Source organism: Cryptomeria japonica, chromosome 4, assembly GCF_030272615.1.
Source record: "Cryptomeria japonica chromosome 4, Sugi_1.0, whole genome shotgun sequence".
Lineage (NCBI taxonomy): Eukaryota > Viridiplantae > Streptophyta > Pinopsida > Cupressales > Cupressaceae > Cryptomeria > Cryptomeria japonica.
In genome coordinates, this window is record NC_081408.1 from 50,169,556 (window position 1) to 50,191,940 (window position 22,385).

At 38.9% G+C, this 22,385-nt stretch overlaps 1 protein-coding gene across 3 annotated transcripts in view; it reads left to right on the plus strand.

Moving 5' to 3' along the window:
- LOC131056800 (ferredoxin C 2, chloroplastic) overlaps positions 1 to 22,385 on the plus strand; it is a 122,249-nt gene that overhangs the window by 42,460 nt on the left and 57,404 nt on the right. For all 3 annotated transcript variants that reach the window (XM_057991072.1, XM_057991073.2, XM_057991074.1), the window contains exon 2: positions 18,169 to 18,232. In XM_057991072.1, the coding sequence (XP_057847055.1) occupies positions 18,169 to 18,232 (64 nt within the window). The remainder of the gene's footprint in view (positions 1 to 18,168; positions 18,233 to 22,385) is intronic.

Sequence of the window (22,385 nt, forward strand, 5' to 3'; positions counted from 1 at the left end):
TCGCTCCTGTCCTTTGGACAAGGACCAGGGCGATATCATCAAAAGCACGCACGTTCCTTCAAAGATCAAAGCGAAGCAAGGTTAGGTAAGGTGAAGGACGACGTTTGAAGGGCATTACAATGAAGATCGAAGTGCAAAGTTGACAAGGTCAAGGAAAGGACATGGATCGCTCCTGTCCCTCTCCAAGGGACAAGGGCGATGATCCCTTTAATACACTCAAAACTTCATGCGAGCAAGTGGAATAAGCGCAAAAGACACGAACAAAGGATGCTATTCGCCCACAATAAAAAATCGAAGTTAAAAGATGCAAGATAGACATGAGAACAAGAGGATCGCTCCTGTCCTTTGGACAAGGACCAGGGCGATGTGCACTTAAAAGACACCCATATGCGCACACAAGGCGATCAAATTCGAAGGACCATCAAGGTGATCGATTTTTAACGTGGAGATGAAGGAGTTGGACGTAAGAAATGCAAAAGTCAAGACAAAATGGTGAATCGCTCCTGTCCCCCTCCAAGGGACCAGAGCGATGAGGTACGTCCCTTTGTTTTCCAATTTTGGCGCCAAACAAACAAATTTAAATTTCCTTAAATGCTAAATCGATTAAAAAATTGAAAATCCATTTTTATTTAGCATTTAATATGGCGTTATCTTTTATTAATTATTTTTTGCCTTTATTAAAAATCGAAATTCTCATTTAAAAAAAGCGCAAGGCATTAATAATTAATTATTTAATTAATATAAAAATCGATTTGAAGCGCCCAATTAGGCAAGTCGGCCTTGTTATTTTATTGCAAATCATTTAAAAAATGGTTTTATTTGTCAAGTCGGCCTAAGGGGTGAAAGGGTATGAGCGCTATTTATAAGGGGAGTGAAATGTTCGTTTTCACATAATCATTTTTACCTCTCTACATGCGAATCAAGGAAGACAAAGGAAAGTGTTAAGTGTGTTTAAGGATAGTGCGAAGGTGGTGCGAGTTTCATTCATCCAAGGGTGGCGCGCTTAGCTATCAAAGGTGGTGCGATTCCCAAACCAAAGGTGGTGCGAATTTGAAGATCACGCCTAAGGCGAATTTGTTAAAGACTTGGAGATTTATTTGTGCGAATTTGAAGATCCATTTGAGACCACGTCCAAGGCGATAAGTGAAGATCACATTCTATCCAGAGGTGGCGAAGTCAATCTTGAGGGGATCATATTGAAGATTATTTATACCTCAATTTTGCCTAGGCAAATTTTGTTTTTGCATTCTAGAGTTAGCTCTCTCTATCGAGGTATGGCGATTTTATTGTTATTGTTTTATTCATTCATCGTCATATTTCAAATTTTGATCCTTGAAAATCTCTTAGCTCAATCGTTGTATTTTAGGAAATGATAACTCTAGGGACTTATCATGAGGTTTCCTAAAATCTATCTCTCTTATCTACGTTATTTATTGCAAAATCTATTTCTTATAATGAAATGTTGTGTAGGTATGGCGACCCCAAAGGCGGGAGCATCCACCAGTCGCTCGGCTCTCATGAAAGAAGATCAGAAGACTGAAGAGGTGGAGACCAAGATCGTGTCCAAGTGGAGCAACATTGGAGATACAAACTTGGGGAACTTTAGCACGAAGAAGTTCCGAGAGGTCCCTTACATCGGCAAGCCATCACCTGTCGCCCGGAGAATAATAGAGAGTGGCATTATCAAGGCGGCCGGTTTTCCTCCAGCTATTCAGTGCCACGAGTTGATGATCGAGTGTGCCCGTCATTACAATCCACAGTCCAGGACAATTGTGTCCAATGAGGGAAACATTTTGGCGTACCTTTCAGAGGAGGCCATAAGTGAAGCCTTTCATCTTCCAGAGCACAGGGACATGATATACAAGAGCATTGAAGGAGCCAGATCAGTGTACGATGATGATCCAGATGCTTGTCTAAGCATAATCAACAAGAACTGGCTACTCAAGAGTCGTCCCCGTCTGAGCAAAGTACCGAACACACCACACCGGATCGATTTCCAAGAGGAGTACAGAGATTTGATCACCATGCTCAACAGAGTTACAGGAGCACCTCATGCCTTCTATTTTGAGAAATGGATGTTTTATTTCATCCAGGTGATTGTTCAAGGGAAGGGTACAATACATTGGGCTAGGATAATTAGCCATTGCTTAGACGTACAGTTGAGAAGACTCAGGGCTACTAAGTCCTTCCACATGAGTTCATACGTCATTTATGCCTTAATCAGGAGCGTTGAGTACGCAGGACTACCTCACAGAGGAGTGATTGGAAGAGGACCCGGCGAGGTCAGAGTTTGTGAATCCTATACCTACTTGCATCATCCACCAGGGAAGAACTACAAGTTAATCAATGATACTTTCACGATGAACATCACCAGGACGTTGCAAGGAGGGATTCACAACAGATTATCTCAGGATGCCCAGGAGTTAATCAAGAGGTACGGTGCTTGGTTCATTCAGTTTCCCAAGTTCACTTACATTAGAGTGTATGGATGTCCTTTACCTCCATATATGCTGCCGAGGTACCCGACAGATAGAATTGTGTTACTTGAAGTAACAAGGCAGTTGGCAGCATATGTGAAGGCATTCAGACACAGACATCAGAATGGAGTTCAGGTACCTATTATTTTGGGTAACTCAGTTGAGGTATGTCCCAATGTCTCAGCCATGGATGACGCAGAGAAGGAGTTAGCCTTGTATCCTTTTTCATCTTTTGCTTGGAGGAATAGTTTTGATCCTCATGGACATTTAGAAGAGACAGTCGGTAGAAGATTTAGACATGAATACCAAATTGAAGATTTTATGATGAATCTCCTAGATGATCTTGAAGTGAAACGCAAAATACATTCTAGATTGCCTTTGGATTTCATCAGGAAATGTAAGATTTACAGAGTAGCCGACCAAGCTCAGGACAACGGCAGGCACATCCAATCTTCATATGATAGAGAAAGTAAAACAATTAGTTTGAATTGGAATGAGCCCGAGGCCGTGGATTTAGATGATTTGATGGCACCAGTCTTGTCTTGTACTCGCAGATGGGTAGACGTTCAACATCAGAAGTTGAGAGAACAAGGCATAGCCATGTCTTTTACTTTGGAAGAAAAGCCAGCCGAAGGTGGAGCCAGTGTTAGTGAAGGCAATCCTAATCCTAGGAATTTAGGTGAAGGTAACCTTCGATGTGCCAGTGAGGGCAATCTCCATCCGAGAGGTTCAAAGAGAAAGGAAAGATCAGAAAAGAAAGAGCCTTCCAAGAAAAAGCAAGGTGCTAACAAAGATCAAACACCAGGTACTTCTTCCAGGCCAGAAGATAGAACAGTTCGAGTGGAAGAATCCATGGAATCGATGGTACAGAATGATAGACAGGAGGAAGAACAGGCACAGCATGTTTCATCCGATGGATCTCTCCAAGACTATGATTTAGATAATGATAATGAAGTAACATCTCCTCCCAGACAAGAAGAAGTAGTACACAAAGAAATTCAAGTTCAAGAGACAAGGTCAAATATCCCAGACTGGTTGAAGGAGAGATTGACTAAGGTGATCGTAATTGAGGACGAGGACAGTGCAATCGATCTAGAGAGCCTTGTTGGACGCTCACATATGACAACGGAGAAGAAGAAGGCTACAAAGATGTCCAAGATGATTCGAGATGAGACTGGATCTAGAAAACTGCAGATAGCTACACCGGCAGCAGACAAATATGAGGGTGAGATCCTAGCAGAGGACTATCATATACAGACTATTGAGTTAGGACCATCCACAGCAGAGCAGACTTTAGATGATGCCACCGACACATTTGAGGCATTGAAGGATAAGTTTAGGGAAGAAGTAGAAAAGAATAGAAAGCTTGAGAGAGAGGTCGGTGCATGGAGAACATATTTCAGTCACATCAATGAACCTTTGGGACGTCAGGATCCAGTTAGATCACCATTGCAGGCATTGCCCCTTCAATCAATCAACGAAGCAGAAAGATTCAGGAATATGGTTCAGCGTACATGTAATTGGATGGATAGATCTCACACGGTGGCCATTGAGTTTATTACAAGGATGTCGAAGATCACCCATCAGGCTATCCAAGTTCTTGAGATAATCCACAGATTGATGGCAACAGTAGCTGCATTTGCCCATACCAAGGACGTTGTCATCCCTGTCTTGAGAGTTATAAGACATACATCTAGAAAAATTTTAGCACAAGAGAGGATCTTAGAAGGTGATTCTCACAGTTTGTTTCAGTGGTCAACCTTACTCCATATAAAGAGTGTTCTCTTTGAGGACATCAGCGTTAGATGTGGTCAAGTTGAGGAGGTGATCAATCCGATCCAGGACAGAGTATTTGAGGTACTTCGTACCATTCTTGGCAGGAGGATCGAGGTCGAGACAGATGTGGATTTACAAGAGTTTGAGGATAGAATCACTATCATCTTTCGCAAGGACGCAGATGTTACAGATGAGCAGTATGATCAGATGTATGCCACCATGCTCCTGATTGATAGAACAAAGGAACTTGAACCTACTTGGGACACGGCTCTTCTAGATGCATTTGATCAAGTTATCCACTTAGAAGAGAGTATCAAGAATCTTCCCGAGATTCCAATCACAGAAATCGAAGGAATTGTGACAAAATTCATTGCATATGCTAAGAAGGAAAATTGGAAAGGGAATGAGATTCTAGATGAAAGGTTGTTACAGATGACATGACATCTTATTTCTCATTGGTTGATACCTCCTAGATTTTTGTGCCGAATTTAATATTTGGCTATGTATTTAATATTGTTCAGTAAAAAGGAGGTCATTTGTAATAAACCCTAATTAGGGTTTAGGTGTCATGATCTTGTCCGTTGATTTGCTTTCGATCTGGACCTTTCATTGTAATTGGGGATGCTATTTATACCCCCATTTTCATTTCATTTGTAATGGTCAGTTAATAGAGAATAGAGTTAAGAGCAAAATAGAGAGATTAGAATTGTAAGCCATTTTTATTTTGTAGCAAGATTGAGTCTTGAAGAGAGAAGTTCAAGCAATTGTTGTATATGATGACTTGGAAATCAATAAAATATTGAAGTTATGGTGTTTTGTTGCAAGTTCCTTGAGTTATCTTCATGGTTGTTGGATGTACTTGAATCACGCTCAATCAAAGTAGTTTGTTAATTAGAAAGACTAAGTGTGAGATTTGATATTTGGTAGGATTCGCAATCCAAACCACTAGCTTCTTGCTGATTGTAAGAACGCCTTGCGTGGTCGACTGGAAAACACCTTGAGTCCTTAACCTTCAAGCATTTTCGTATCTAGGATATGTACCTTCGTAGTAGTGTCCTTGATCTTTGATGCATTGAACATCATTATTACCTTAGAAGATCGCACTAATTTCAGTTGAGTTGTTGTCTCATGGCAAAATTGAAATTGGTTGAGTCTTGCCAAATCTCATTCATGCTAAGTCGTTCATAGGGTTAGGCTAGATTAGACCTCTTAAGCCCTATCTTTTCCATTTTTTTTGAAAGTTCTTTTTAGATTAGTGAAATCTTCGAGCTATTGAATCCGTAAGACGCCTTGAAGGAAACAGCAAATCACATCATACCACTAAAAAAGCTTGTCCACACGTGGAGACCCCACTAAAAGAACCTTGGAGTCCACCTAACTGATCCTTTTTGCAGATCTTCAGCAGTTAGAGACTATTTTCTCAAGAGAGGATAAGATGCCTAATGGTATTTTATTCTGTGTATGATCGTGTACAAAATACACGTCAACACGGCCTTAGTCACAATTTATGTGCATTAAATATAAATTGTATTGAAACGTGTTGATGGGGCTGACCCTATATTGGGGGCCAAACTTAAAGCATTTTATTGTAATTTATTGCTCCTCTTGTAAGCCGACCTAAGTCAAATAAGATGGCTAAGACACATATATATTTACAAGTCTCAATCATGCATAACACACAATCAGCGAATACATTCTTCATTCAGCGATCTCCTTCAGCAGTGATCAGCAAACTATCACCCAAGGTTAGCGAATACTTCTAAGGACAGCGAATCAACTTCCAAGGACAGCGAACTACCTTTTAGGAGCAGCGATCATCTTCAAGCATAGCAGAGGCAGCGAATCCTCTCCATTATCAGTGAATGGTGCTTATAGCAGATAAGTCAATTGTACTGCTGTGCCCTAGTTTGAAAATCATCACTCTACTGTGCATATACTGCTTCAAGTGTTGAAGCAGACTTGTAAAGATACTTACTGATTATTGCATAATAAGATCTGAGATTAATTGCTGGGTTTTTAACCTCCAAGAGGGAGGTTTTCCCAGGGTATTCTGGTGTCTTTTGTGTTCCTTGTATTGGTTTTCCTGTTATTGCTATCTATATTTAACAGTCTGATCTAAATTTAACAAAAATTACATTTAGGTTCAATATTGAATGTGAACCAATAGAATATGAGGTTAGGTATCAAAAAGTTTGTGTCTCCATGGATGAGTTATGTACATTGCATCTGGACATGCTGATGTAGAACCCTTTGATTGGTTAGTGATGACAAGGATGCCACCTCAACTTGCTTGGTAGACTTGATGCTCAACATCACAAGCATGTGTTGATGCCTCGAGCAATATCTCTTGATACTCAACATCTCAAGCTTGCTCAATATGGTGATGATGATGGAAGCATCGTTATGGTCAAGTCAATCCTCTATCTTTGCTTGCTTGTCTTGCCTTGAGATGATTTGCCTTTGCTTCGCTGAAGTGTTCCTTATCTTGGGGTGATTAATTTCCCATTGTCCCTAATGTCTGGAATGTCTTGGAGCTACCTCGCTCTTCATTTGAACACCTTAGTGTTGTAAGCTCCGTATGTTAGAGACCGTTAACTTGTGGAGTAACCCCTTGTATTGCCTTTCATCTTGATGTAATCTTGAATGTGCATCTTCATTCCTTGCTGTGATTTTACAATCAAAACTGAAAAAGAAAACATATTGAATCATATTGATGAAATAATATAATGAACTTAATCCAACACACCCTTATCACATCAAAGCCTCATCAATTGAATGTGAAAACCCCCTTTCAAATCTGGAAATGCATATTGCTGTCTGGAAACATCTGATTCTGAGTCTGATTTTAGGTAAATTCTCACAAAATTCTGGCCAGATTGCTTTCAAAAGTGGGCTGGAAATGAGTTTAAAATCTTCTAATCAGAATCGCCTTCTTTGAAAGTGTATTTTGATCAAACGCATTGATCAAAATGATTACAAAATCACTGTCTTAGATGAAATTCGCTATGCAGATCAGAATTGGAGATTGTTTTGAGTGATGATGTTTGAAATGAATTTGAAACATTCTCTTTATATAGGTGTTGAATGTTTAAGAATCGCCTGTTTTCATATTATCCTCATGACAGCCGACTTGTTTTGTTCTTTAAAATTTTTTCCATCCTCTAGGAATCCAATTTGATTGCACAATCAAACATTTTCTTTAAACTTATAAAATCATACCCTTGGTGCTAATGATACCCATTCTCTATCGTTGCTTAACATGATCCATAGGAAGGATTTTGGACTTTTTGAGGAGCAAAGGAAGTACATCGGACTTTTTAGGTGGCAATGGAAGTAAATCGGACTTTCTAGGTGGCAATGGAAGTCATCTTAAATTGCTATCTCCAGTTTGCTCTTATCAAAATCTTCTTCATCAATGATTTCAAGCCCAAACTGTCTGCTGATCACTTATGCTTATGAGTAAAGGAAAGGTGGTGTTCATGACAAGGCAAAAGAAATGTTAAAGGCACTTGCTTCATTTGCCTAAGCTCTTCCTATTAATACAAGAATATCAAAGCATCACTATCAATCAACCTTCAAACAATTCCTTATGTACAGATCAGTCCTCTAAGGGATCAAAAGAAATGCATTCTAGGCCAGATAGGAGCTTGGAAGGGTCAAAGGCAGCACTAGCAAAGGAAGTAATTCGTTATTCCCAGAAAGCAAAGGAATTTTTTCAGGGTTTTGAGGGGTCAAAGGAAGTTTTTCGGACTTTTGGGAGGGCAAAGTAAGTTTTCCGGACTTTTGAGAGGGCAAAGGAAGTGCCCTACACTTAGTCTAATTTTCATCCAACTAACTTGCCTCTTCAAACCTCCTTGTCTACCATGCTCAGATTGACACCTCCTCTCACCCTTTGCCATCCAAGGTTTTGATCAAACAAAGTGATCATCATAAATTGGTTCAAATTGCTCCATTGCAAGGATTGGATTGCTGCAAAAACATCAAATGCTCATCCTTGATCAAAAGGTTTTCTATGTTGATCGAGGCTTCTATGAGGTCAAAGGAAGTGACAGTCAATGCCTTAGAAGGGTAAACAAAGTGACTGTCAATGCCATGGCAGCTGATCTAGGCAATCAAAGGAAACTTTCATGCCTTAGCCAAATTTAGCATTTCATCCTGTTGTGACGTATTCACACATCGCCCCATTGCAAATGGGGACCCTACTTTTTGCTTTCTGGGGTTTGCTTTCTAGGTGTTTAGGGTTTGTCTGTTAGCCTTTGCATTTTGAGTGTCGCTAGGGGATCAATAGGATGGTAGGCTCTACTTGAGCCAGGTGAGTCCGCGGGGCTCCGGGTTAGGGTTTCTTTGAGAGTTTTCCTTAGGGCCTGGTTTTGCTCTTGTTGTTAATTCTGTCTTGCTTGGTGAGTGAGTATCATTCTTAAAGGTCCGAGCTAGGTCAAGTTGGTGAGTGATGAAGTCTGGAATGTCATCCTGATCTTCAAATGCCTTGAAATTTGGCTAAGTCTGGAATGTCCTGATCCTGAAATTTGACTAAGTCTAGAAAACTGAAGAATCCTCCAAAAACTAGATTTTGCATTATAACTCCTGGAGGTCTGAAACCACTCTCAAACATCCTAGAAGTATATATGGAATATAACTTAAAGTATAAGAACTTATACTTAAATGTTATATTCCATAAAATGATCCCGACGGAGAGACCAAAATGTCAAATTTTGCTCCTGACCCTTCCAAAGGGTCCAGAGCGAAAATCTCCACAAGACATTCTACATTGCTCAAAGTCATGAACTAGCTCATTCCCAGGCATTTGTGAAGGCGAAACGCTTGTTTGGATGAAGAAATGTGAGAAATGAAGTCAAGATTTGAGCCTAAATGTGAATTTTGCTCCTGACCCTTCCAAAGGGTCCAGAGTGAAATTCTCTCTAAACACCTTTTTTCTTCCTTGTTTGAACTACGAACCTTGTTTCTTGGACATATTGGGGATAGATTGATGTACTCTTGCCAAGAGAAGTGAATGAAGGCACTGAGATGTGAAGGATTTTGGCCTAGAACATGATTTTCGCTCTTGACCCTTCCAAAGGGTCCAGAGCGAAAATCCTTGTGCACCTCAATTTATCACTTGTCAAGACCAATTTCATAGTTCCTTAGGCATGTTTGGGGGTGTCTTGACATGTTCTAACCTTAGGAGGTGAGTAAAGGTGGATGAGGTGAAGATTTTAGCCAAGAATGTGAATTTCGCTCCTGACCCTTCCAAAGGGTCCAGAGCGAAATTCTTGAAAACACTCATTTTTCCCTTAGCAAGAGTCAGGACCAAGGTGGAGATGCATGAGGAATGATCTATGTTTGCCTCCCAAAGAGGATGAGAGTTTGAAAAGTCAAGGATCAAACCCAAAACATGATTTCGCTCTTGACCCTTCCAAAGGGTCTAGAGCAAAAATCTTTGTAGCTCTCATTTCCTTCCTAATTTTGGCTAAGTGTTGGTCTCTAGGGCATGTTGGAAGATGAATTGGTACGTTCTAGAGAAGATTGGAGTTGAAAAGATGAAGGATCAAGTCAAGAATGAGATTTTCGCTCCTGACCCTTCCAAAGGGTCCAGAGCGAATTTTCTCAAAACCACCTTTTTTTTCCAATTTTGTGCCAAGCCTAGTGCTGACTAAGGTGAGTTTTGATGGGAGAGGTCCTTAGGAATGACTCCAAATTGCCAATGATTATCAAGATTGAAGGAATTGAGCCAAATGATGAAAATCACTCCTGACCCTTCCAAAGGGTCCAGGGTGAAAATTCTTCAACCACCTATTTTCCCTTGCAAAATCAAGTCAAACTTGGGTTGAATGTGAGAGGAGAAGTTTTTTCTAGCCTTTTGAGGTGAATTCAACTTGAAATGATGGAAGAATAAGCCTAAATTAAGAAATTTGCTCCTGACCCTTCCAGAGGGTCTCGAGCGAAATTCTAAAATCCATCTATTTCTCTCACATTTGTGCCAAGCCAAGCCTAGACGAAGATGATAGAAGCCCTTGAGATTGCCCTTGAATGGATTTTTGTCTCCAAAATGACGATTTTGGGTTAGAGGAAGAAATTCGCTCCTGACCCTTCCAAAGGGTCTAGAGCGAAAAACACTAAAACCATCCTTTTCTCCAAATTTTGTGCTAAGTCAGGCCTAGACTACGGTGAGAGAAGCTATTTGGAATGCCATGGAAAGATGTTTGACCATCAAAAGTGTGAATTTTGAGCTAAAATGAGAATTTCGCCCCTCGCCCTTCCAGAGGGTCCAGAGCAAAATTCTGGATAGGTCCTGTCCCTGGCTAGGTTTTTGAGCGAATTTGACTTTTTAGGCCTTGTGAAGATCAAACCAATGTTGCCAAGTTGGGAAATGAATTCAATGTGAGAGAATCTAGGGCGAAATCTTTTGAAACTCCTATTTTTTCACCTTGTTTGGGCCAGGCGAGGAACTAGTTGTGAAATAATATTGAAGAGAGGTCTAAGTTGGCCAGGAATGCAAATTTCGCCCCTGACCCTTCCAGAGGGTCCAGGGCGAAATTCTTATAGGGCCTGTCCCTGGAAAGAGTCTTGAACAAACTTCATTTTGATGTCTTCTTGTTGATGATTTAAGGTATAAAATGCTATGTTAGAATAAATATATTATGTGTCCTTAATCATCTTTTGGTTTGTCTTGTAGATGAAAGAAGACCAGGCCAGGACAAGGACGACCTTTTCTAGACCAGGCCAGATCAAGGACGACCTCCTCCAATCCGGCATCAACAAGGACGACCTTCTCCAGTCCAGCATCATCAAGGACAACATCTTCCAGTCCAACATTCTAAGGAAAGGTACACCATCCATCCTGCACATCAAAGACAAAGGAGGTTAAAGCAAGTGTCTGTTGAAGAAGCCAATAGTTTCAAAAGAGTTAATTAAAGTTAGCTTCTTAGCATCATCAAATTGAGCATCTACCAAGTTACAAGTGTCAGACAAGGTGGCATCCCAGTCATCACTCCTCCAGTCGGATTGGTCCACCTCAGCGTGTCCAGATTCAATGTACCTGACTCATTGGGGATGGCACAAACTTCGATGTACCTACCCCGGTTATCCATTGGTTGAATATTCCAGAGAAGACATGTGTCCAAATAATGCAATCATTTCATTGGTCAGAATTGAGTTTGTTGTAACAAACCCTAATTAGGGTTTTTATTGTTAAATCTCGACCATTGATCTCAAATTGATCTAAGCCATTGAATTGTATTGAGGGCGCTATATAAGCCTTGGCTCCTCATTTGTAAAGGTTGATAGTTAGTCAGTAGTTAGAAGGTGAATAGTTAGAAATAGTGAATAGTCAGTTGATATAATAGCAATTAAAGTAGAATAGAAAGAGAAGGCAAAGATTGTTGCCAAGATGTTGTTGTAAAAAACTTGTAAAAATTCATTGAAGAAATGGTGAAATCTATGGGTCGATTCAACAATTTGCATGGTCTCTATACTTCTCATATTTGATTTCATGTTATTAGATGAGTGGAAGAAATGTGTTTGATTGATGGTGAAATTCATATATCCATATTACTAGCAATTTGTTGATTGCAGACTTGCCTTGTGTAGTCAACTGGAATCATTCAGTTTAAGCTTAACTTCAATTGTCGCTTCTTCACTGATATGCATCAGCCTGATGGTGTCTATGCCTGTAGCAATGATCTAAATATCATAAAGTTTTCCTCCGAAGATCGCACTAACCTTGTGGAGATGGTCTTGGGATGTCAAAACAAGACTTAGTTAGAATTTCATCAAAGGTTATTCATTGCTCCTACATTCTTAGGGTCAGAATTAGATCCTTTCCTCGCCCTCATCCTTTTCCTTTTTTTCTCAAAATCTAGACTAGTGAAATCCTGTGTTCCAGCAATATTCAAAGTAAATCAGACGTTCAGTCATCAAGTGTAAGTCCCCTTGTGATTCCAGCAAAATCACATCATACCACAGAGAGCTTATCCATGAGTAGAGAACCTACATACAAGAACCTTGGAGTTGCCTCGACTGATCCTTCGGCGAGATCTTCAGCAGTTGGGAAACTTTGCTCAAGAGAGGATAAGGTACCTTTAGGTATTTTATTCTGTGTTTGGTTGTGTACAAAATACACCTCAACACATCCCTAGTTTTGTAAGCAAAAGATGTAAATTATTCATTTCGAAAGCCTTGAAAACTGACTGACCTCACTTAATCGAGAGAGAGAGAGACTTGACTTGATTAGCTCTTAACCGACTAGGCTTCTTCAACACAAAGGCTAACAGCAAAAGCCTCTACTATTATCCTAGAAAGCAATAAAATGGGGGTCCCCATTTGCAATGGGGCGATGTGTGAATACGTCACAACACTAGGCAGTGGAGAAGAGTTGTGGCAGGTTATTAGGCAGATTGGGGTAAAGTCTGATGATGAGCAGCTTAATAGTTGAGTTTCCTAAGCAAGTCTGAGTGGTTTGGTTGCTGGAACAGAGCTATCTATTGTTAACTTCAGTCTTAAGGTGCACAAACAGTCCTTGGATGATGCATCTCCAGGTCTGAGATAATATAGAGAGTTTGTTGTTTTGCTGTGAGGACTTTAAGACCATAGTGACCCGTAGTTTTGTTGCAAAGGTTGATCAAAGGGGAGCTTCAGTTCATAGCTGGTCGCTAACAGCAGTGACTTATTTGTTACAGGTCTGTCATATCTGAAAGTTATTCCATTTATGTAGTAAGTAATGTGAACAGTGAATAAACAATGTTATTGTTGATTGCTTAATGAATTTGTTTATCATTACTTTATGCATTGTGATTGTAAATGTTCATGGAAAGCAAATGAATGAAATCTGAAAGCAATTTATCAATTTTATTGTTATCATACAAATTGCAAGCAAATTTCAAGACAAAAAAATTAGGGGTGCACATTATACTTATAGAGATGGTTTACTGAAATGATGGATGCTTTAAATTGCTCAAGAGGAAAACTAGAAGTGGGGGAGAACTGAACTAACTCCACACTTATTCATTTGGCCTCACAGTAATGTCCCACTAATTTTTTTTTTGTTTTTAGGCCAATAACAATTCATCCACAACAAATAACCCGTTAAGGTTAGAGGAATAAACCAAAACAACTGAAAGGGAACCCTTCCACCTTTTGTTCATCGAGAGCCCAGACTGGGAGGGTGAGAGCATACGGTGTTCCGGGGATCGTCAGCAGCAATAATCAAACTGAAAATTACAATGCATGGGCGGCAAGCCAGCCCCTTCTGCTTATCCAGCAGGATAGAAACCGCCCAAGGTAAAATCACAAGGAATTGAAGTACAATCACTCTACCGCGTATTTCAGTGGGAGAACATTACATTAAACAATCACTCTACCGCATATTTCAGTGGGAGGACATTACATTAAACAATCACTCCACCGCATATTTCAGCAGGAGGACCATAGCATTGAACTTATCACTCGACCACTTATTCAGCGGGAGGACTGATTACAAAAAACTGGACTACAAAACTTAGAAGGCGGCAAGCCAGCCTCTTCCACTTATGCAGTGGGGATTACAAATGAAAGCAGAAAGAAGGGATGATCAGTACTACTGAAACAACCTTACAATAAAGAGATGAGATGAGAAGATTAATTGCAGATTTCTACAACAAGACTGTAATTTTCTGTTACACTGATCTGCAGGCTGAAAGTACAGTTTCAACAGCCTATGGAAACATCAAAACACTCATAACTCATTCATTTTCTACCCGAATCACATGAAATCAATCCCAATCTCCCAATATAACTCTAACAATAACATCCCAACCAAATTACCACTCAAACAACCCAATATTCATTTGGCACGCATACCAAGGCAATTGCAAAAACCAACGCCATACCCTGGAAGTTCGATTTTGTCTATTAAAAACAATGCTCAATCAAAATAGCTAGAAACTCACACATTGTATCGCCATGGCATGGAAGGAAGAATGAGCTGGTACCCAGATGAATGGAGTCGCCTGAATGGAGTCGCCTGGTTGAGAGGTATGAGCAAATTTCACTTTCAGCAGTCTCGCGACCAGCAACCAGAAACAATCAAATCCAACATCAATCACTCCATAATCTGCAACTCAATAACCAATCTGCAATGGGAACGCAAGGGCACAGCTAGGTACTATATTGCAAGCACGAAACTGAGACTCAGCTAGGAAGCCAACTTCGAAGCTCGGATTTTCAGTAGCCAAACCGGCAGCATAACGATGCAATTTTCAAAGATAGTCCAAATGGGAGCCCAAGCCTCTTATTTATAACTTCACTCTTCAAATTCAAATGCCATTCCTCCAAATTCCACGCCTTGCATTTGAATTTCATTTCACCCAAGTGTAGCACCACTTTTCACAAGTCAAACCCCACGCCAAAAAGGAAGGGACCCACGTTAATTACTTGGGGAATAATGGAGATGCACTAAAACATAATATTCCTCTAAAATATTTCGCCATTCCATAGTACACATGAGTTTCGCCCAACAATTAGGATAAAATAGGCATTAATCCCAATTTTAATAAATCAGTCGTCAATAATCAGATTAATTAAATATTAAACCTTAGGATAAGGAATTAATATTCAATTATTTCGCATATTACTCCCGTACTGATTATCAACACTGTTAGGATGAAATTCAGTCAGGACGACCACAAAACTGCTGCAGAATCAGAACCTTGTCCACTGCCAAAAATAGAATTGTGCCACACAGCCACTTACTAAAAATAGTAAGTCAAGAATTAATGCTCAGAAAAGTATGATCATCGCGTCCAGAGGCAAAACATGGAGAGCTCAGTAGGACAGTGACACCAGAATGGTCATTCCCTGACTTACTAAAAATAGTAAGTCCTCGTTTCATCAATGCTAGACCCTCATTCCTCATTCCACCTAGCCTACGGGTCTCAGGAATATGCTAATGGACCACTGAAAGAGCATCAATGAGAAGGGGACATTACACTCACTAACTGGGAAACTCATTAACTGGAAGAGCAAATTTTGGAATATTCCATCCCGCTGAAATATAATATTCCATACTGCCATATAATAACTGAACTAAAGGAGTGCTTAGGACTTTATGGTTCTCCCACTCTTAACATCTTCATGCTCATGAGACAAGTTTATATTTAGCTTGCCTCTCCAGTCATAACTAGCCATAGCATCTATGAATTCAAACTTGTCTCTGTGCTTCAACTCTGCTAAATCATTGGCAGCTCCAGTACTTTTGCAAGAGTATTATTCCCCTCACCAGTTAGATTAGTTTTACATACCTTCATCTTTTGGCAATGCCAAACCTCCTCTAGTAGATCTGGGTGTTTTTAACCCATGCTTCTACCTCCAATCCTCTCCTTGCTGAAATCTCCCATACAACTGGATGCAATTTTCCAACTCTTTTGCTATGTGGTGCCTGCTCTGTCTTTCCCACATCTTTACTGTTGATCCATTGCTCATCAACAGGTTCTTCTATCCTCTATGTGCTCCTGCTGACTCCCCTGCTGCCAGGATAATCAGTTCCATCTGTGGCGATTCATCAGTTGTGTTCTCTTTGAAAAATCTATTGTAGTCAGCTAACATCTTATGAACTTTTAATTTTCTCTATTTTGGATATTTTTTTAAGTCTATTTCATTGATGAGAACTATATGGATGGACTACACAAACAGAGAATCTGTATGGGCTTGAGAGGGCATGGGAGCTTAGACAGATGCCAGATGGATTCAATTATTACAATGCTGCCATAATGTAGATGGTAAACTTAGCTATGATAGAACACACAAAACTACTCAATAGTAAATATGGTGGTGTAGAAGCATCATATAAAACAGAGAAGACAAAATGGAGAAATGAATATGTTTTTTAATTGTCACAATGAAAGTATAACAAATCAAGGATATAACATTGCTGCCTGAATTATGACAGAAATTGATTGAAATCCATAGTACATACCAATAACTCTCTCCTCAATTCACAGAGATCCTTTTCTTTGTGATTAAATGTGATGATTGGTAACAACCATTTTTGAGGAATCATTGTGCTTTATGAAAATTAATAGCATATCATTCCTCAACACGGTTACATACCAAAAATGATTTTATTATATACTTAATTCATCTCTTACTTCCTAATGTATATCATTTACTCTTTAAAACCCCTATGGAGAGTCTACTTGCAGACTACAGTATTTACCTCTTCATCATTGAAAGACGTCAGAGTATTTGAGGAAACAAAATACATGATGAGATATTGGTCTTGAGGAGGAAGCATAAATAGACAATGGAGTACAGAAATATGATAACAATGTCTGGGTATGGCACTGAGCTATAGGGATGATCCAGAGTTTGCTGACAATGATGATGTGACTGATGCTTAGTATTTGTTGTAGCACCCCTGATTCACATATATCCTTTTCTTTGCGACTAGCTGTGATGATTGGGAACAGCCACTTTCTAGGAACCACTGTGCTGTATGAAAAATTAAATCAACTCAATAATCTATTTTTCCCCAACATAATAAAAATGACTTTATAATGCTTTATTTATATTATACTTTCTAAACTACTATGTTTAATGTCTTCATCATCAAAAAACATGCGAGTACTTGAGGGGACTGACAACTTCTTGAGATATTGGTCTTGAGGAGGAAACATAGATAGATGATGCAGTACAGGAATTATAACAATTATGGATGGGTATGTTCCTGAATGTTTGTGATGAGCTTGCATTTGCTGACAGTGATGACGCAACCAACATTATTGAGACACAGCCATTGTTGCATTGCATGAAAGAGAGCATGGGCTAATGAAGTTTGACTCATCAATTGTTTCATGCTTTTTTCAGTTCTTATATTCTATCTTGAGTTGCATTATTATTTGGATTAATTAGTGAGGGATTTTTAATGGGGTCCACAACACGTACAATTCAACACATCTTACCAACATAGCCAACATGACTGATGTACACTTTTTTTTGGACTTGAAGACAGGTACACTTGTTTATTAACCAACAAGCTAACTTCTTCACCATTTATTCATAGCATCATTGATTGATGCATTTTGATTTACTTAATCTTGATGTCATCATTATTTTATTTTGCTTGGTGCCTCAGCAATTTTTAAGCTTGCCTGAACCAGTAGAGACTGTGTACCTCATAAGGCTACAAATGGGGGACCTCATCCCCAACCTTAACACAAAAGGTCTATACCCATGAGCTCAGCATGGGCACAAAGCCTGTGAGTTCAATGGCCTGGTAGGGATTTTAATCCTGGTGGCAACATCAGAGATGCCACAAGTTAAGTATCAACACCATGTCCTTAATGCATGGAATTTTGGATTACAAATTGGTGGAAAGAATCTTGATTTCATCATAATTAGTTACAATATGTACTAAATATTTTATATATTTATTTATGTATTTTGTGGAGGCCACATTATGTTAGCACTTGAAACATCCCCTTGCACTTTCCCTTGAAAAATGGTGGTCTTTCAACGCCTGTAATACTTGACCACTGTTCCCTGTAATCTTTGTACTGGAGACTGGGGAGCCACATATCTTTTTGTTTATCTTGTATCATTAGGTTATAGCATTTATATCTAATTTACCAGGCTTGTGTTTTCCTATCCTAAAGATACATCCAGTTGAGCTAATTAGCAATTGTCATCTTTAGATTTTAATAGTAAGGGCTCTCTAAGAATGCTGAAAAGATAATCTTTCAATCATTAAATTATTTCCTTTTATATCATGCTAGCTCAAAATACATAGGGACAGATAATGAATTTAGGTGATCCTTTTTCTGGGTTTTGCCCGTTGTTACCTATTTTGTGTACACACGAAGGGACTTGTGGGATAGTGGCTGGAGCTTTACAACTTTTGACCAATCATTTAGACTAGTGCAAATAATGTTTATTTCACTTGCAGGATCAGTATATACTGCAAACTGCAGAGGCTCAAGATATATCATTACCATTTGCTTGCAGACATGGTAATCTTTCATTGTTCTTTTGTTTTCCTTGAATGCTAGTTGTTCAATGAATCAAATCCTATTCCTGAAGCTTATATCTTGCTTATTGTTCACTTTAGTAAGGAATCCTTAGGTAGTTGGCTAATGGAAGATTCCTTAGACAAACTTGTGTTTTTTTAGCTTGCATAAAAGTCCTATTTTGAGCACACATAATTTTCCATCAATCATACCACAATTTGATGAAGTATTTCTTTTCTTGTAATGTTTTCAGGATTGCCAATAAGTATAATACATATTGGTTGGGATAGTTTTATTAATTCATCAAAACTTTGTTTTGTAAAATATTTTCTACTTAGTATATGCTTTATCCTTCTATATTGAATAAATTTGTCTAGTCATAGTTATTAGGTCTAACTTTTGGAATACCTCTTTTCATTAATTGCCAAATTTAGCATATTCATGTCATTCAAGATTCTTGTCTTTTTGGTTATACTTATAATACACATGGAATTGATGGAAACTGTAATTTTTATGCTGGTTGTCCATCATGTCCTTTTGAAGCTGCAAAATATACTCTTTTAAAGTGCCGTTGGCATACACTTATAAGTTATATATGATTAGTAATACAAACACCAAGAATGCATAAGATATGATTGATTGGTTTTTGTATTAGTTTCAACAACTTAAAATTATTCCTTACCCATGCAAGGAAGCATTGAACATTATTCATGAGATCCATTGTTAAAACATTTTCAAAGAAAACAAGGATGCCTCACGCTTATTCATTGTTTCTAACTATATTGTAGGGTAGGAAAGTCTGGTTAACAATTAGTTGTTCACGTGGGTGTCTGTTTGTGCTATCGTGTGATTAATTATGTTTGCGAACTTGTTAAAATTGCTCTGCTACTCATGGACATGTCTTGTAATGCCATAGCTTTATATGACAGGTTTCAATAAGCAAGCAGTTAGCTTTCTGCTCTTAGTGCATAATTTTCTGTACTTGAGGTTATCATACGCATACTTTTATATTTGAATTGAAAACAAAGTTTGTCTGTCTGGTATATCTGCCAAACTAACCAGCTGTTGCATGGTGTATTACTATTTGTATATTGCATTAAAACCCACTTTAGTTGGTATGACAAATGAATGACATTTAAGAAAGGTAATAATAAGTTTTATGTACAGAATTGCATGCTCAAGCAGGCTTCTTAATCAAATTGAAAATCTGACAACATTGTTTACTAAAATAACAGCATAGAGCAATCAACTTTACAATTAAATTAGAAGGGGCTAGACAAATTTGAAAGTTGAAGAAAACAAAATAGTAGCAGCACATATCTAGCACAATTATTGGTTTGTAATCAACCAACATAAAATAGATAGTTGTAGGACTGTAATAAGCTGCATTGTTGAGAATAGTAGAAGACGACCAAAAAGCACTTTGAATTGTATGATCTTTGTAGAAAACCTAAGGATTCTCTATTCTGAAGGCAAGTGTCAAGCCATCTGCTGAACTTTGAGCTGACCCTGGTTACCTGCCTGTCTACATGAAAACCCAGCTTCTTAGAAATTCTTTTAGATTCTATAGTGAGTTTACTGGTTGAAGGTTGAAGGGCAACAAATGTTGGCCTGAATTTGCAACTGCTAGAGTGTGCATAGCGGATTAACAGCTTGTAGAGATAAAGTCACGGATAATCAATTCACAAGTTAGAGGGTTATAATTATAAATTATCAATCAACAGGTTGTATGGCTATAAACACAAATTATTGATTAACAGGTTGCAGGTTATAACCAGGATAATTTATGTTTTACATTTCTTGTATATCGTGGAAATCCAACTAGCTTAGCCTATTCATCTTATTTTGGCATCTTCCTATTGTTAGTTTTAGGATCAGAAATGAAATAAGCAGAAATACGACAACACATAAGACAATGAACACAATGTTTACCCTGGGAAAACCCTCCTTATCGAGGGAGAAAAACCCTGCAAAATATATCTCTTATATATAGTATGAATAAGAGCAGAAATCTGCTTTGTGAATCAGACCCAACACAAGTTTGAATACAGTGAATGATGATGCCTTTCCTTGGTGCAACAATACACTTAAATATGCTTCTCAAGAAATCTGATCTGCTGCTATAAGAATGGCGATCTGCTGCTAGAGGGGCGAACTTCTTCTCTGAAGAATGTGAACTTGAATAAAAATAATAATCAAATGAGCAAGCAACACCTTGCTTATATACATGTCTAGGGTGGCCTCCTCTCTAGGTCGGCCCTAGAAGAAAGTAATATTATGAAACATAAAAAAAAATGAAGGCGGCCAACCTGCCTTGATAATTCATCATTTAATTATATTAGAGAGAAAAAGATCTCCCGAAGCTACCAAACACTAACACTCCCTCTTAGCTAGGGAGGTAGTTTTCCAGATATGTGCGTCATGGAGTCTCTCAACATGATGCCCACAATGGCTACATCCATTTGTGGAAAGTTCAAAGGTTCATCACGGAATCTCTCAACGTGACGTCATGGAGTCTCTCAACATGACATCCACCATGGCTACTCCCATGTGTGGAAAGAAAACATGTGCACAAGTGTCCATCACTGAGTCTTTCAACGTGATGTCGTCATGGAGTCTCTCAACATGATGTCTCATCTCAGTCTTAGAGATGAACAAGGGCTTGCACCTCTTAGAGAAATATACACTGCAAGGGCTTTCACCTCATATTTCTCCGTCTCAGAGAAATATACACTACAAGGGCTTTCACCTCATATTTCTCCATCTTAGAGAAATACGGAGAAATATACACTACAAGGAATCTTCATGATGATGTGACTCCCTCTAAAGTTCCAAGTACTTGCATCAACCTCTTGATCACCTTGTCCAAGGTTGCCTCTGTTGGTTTGTCAGACTCCCTCTGAATGTTAATTCCTCCTCTTTGAAGAAACTGATCACAATGACAATCTAAATGGGTTCTTCCTCGTTGAGAGATGCCTCCAGTTATGTGCCACTAACTCAGCCCCATGGTAGCAAGCTGTGTTTCCATTCTTCAACCTGCGTGACTTCCTCACAAGATGCATCGAGCTCTTCCTCCCTTGAATGCAATCTCTCATCATTCTTATGCTCCTCAATCCGTCCTGGAAGCATCTTTAGAGAGATTACTAATAGATCATAGAATCAACCTATCCCGAAGAGAAATACCAATGCTAGAAGCATACATGATTCACTATTCCAAATAACTACATAAAAGATTCATGAACATTATTCAAGGGTATAAAATACTTATCTCTTTATTGTCTAATCTTCCTCTCAATCCACCAATTTTTATTTCTTGCTCTTTGCACCCAAAGATTCAGATATGCTCCATATGCACCCAGAATAGGAACATCAAACTTCCGTTGAGACGGTGAATGTACCAACAACAAAAATTCTGTATCATAAGATATGAATAGAAGCACCAATATATTATGTATCGCCAGGAATAACCCTCAAACAATCCAAGGAGTGATCAAACATTTCGAATGAAATACTTATGCGTATATTGCAAATGACGCCTTGGACAATAATCTACTTGGTTTCACCGAAGTTCTATTCACTAGATACAGTCCCACCAGGATGTTCAACTTTTGCTTTCTCCCGAGGTCCTAATTCCGTTCCAAATCGTGCCACCAATACTCAGTATTCGTAGGTGGAGAAAGGATCTGATTGGTGAGAGGCGAGAGCCGGAGGCTACGCAGCCACGAGCAAATCGGGAGTCACTCCAAATGATATTCGCTATACTCAGATATGTGTGTTCTTCGCGATCCTTGATGATGTATAGTGTCCGCAGCCCTGGGAGTCGATTGTGTATTTTGTCGATGGATCTTACAGGCTTACGCGGTGCTGTATAATAAGATAAGATCTTTGCAATAAATGTGAATGTTAAGCCCTAGATGCTCAATCTTTTCCACTTATCTGCCTTCAATACAAACGTCTCCTCTTGAGTGCCACGCTAGTAGACTATGTAAGATTCAATGCCTTTCAAAATGAACTTTATAGAGAATCTGCTTAATTAAATCTGATTGGATCTCTGAATCCTCTCTGATACCATGTTAGTTTTAGGATTAGAAATGAAATAAACAGAAATACAACAACACATAAGACAATGAAGACGGTGTTTACTCTAGGAAAACCC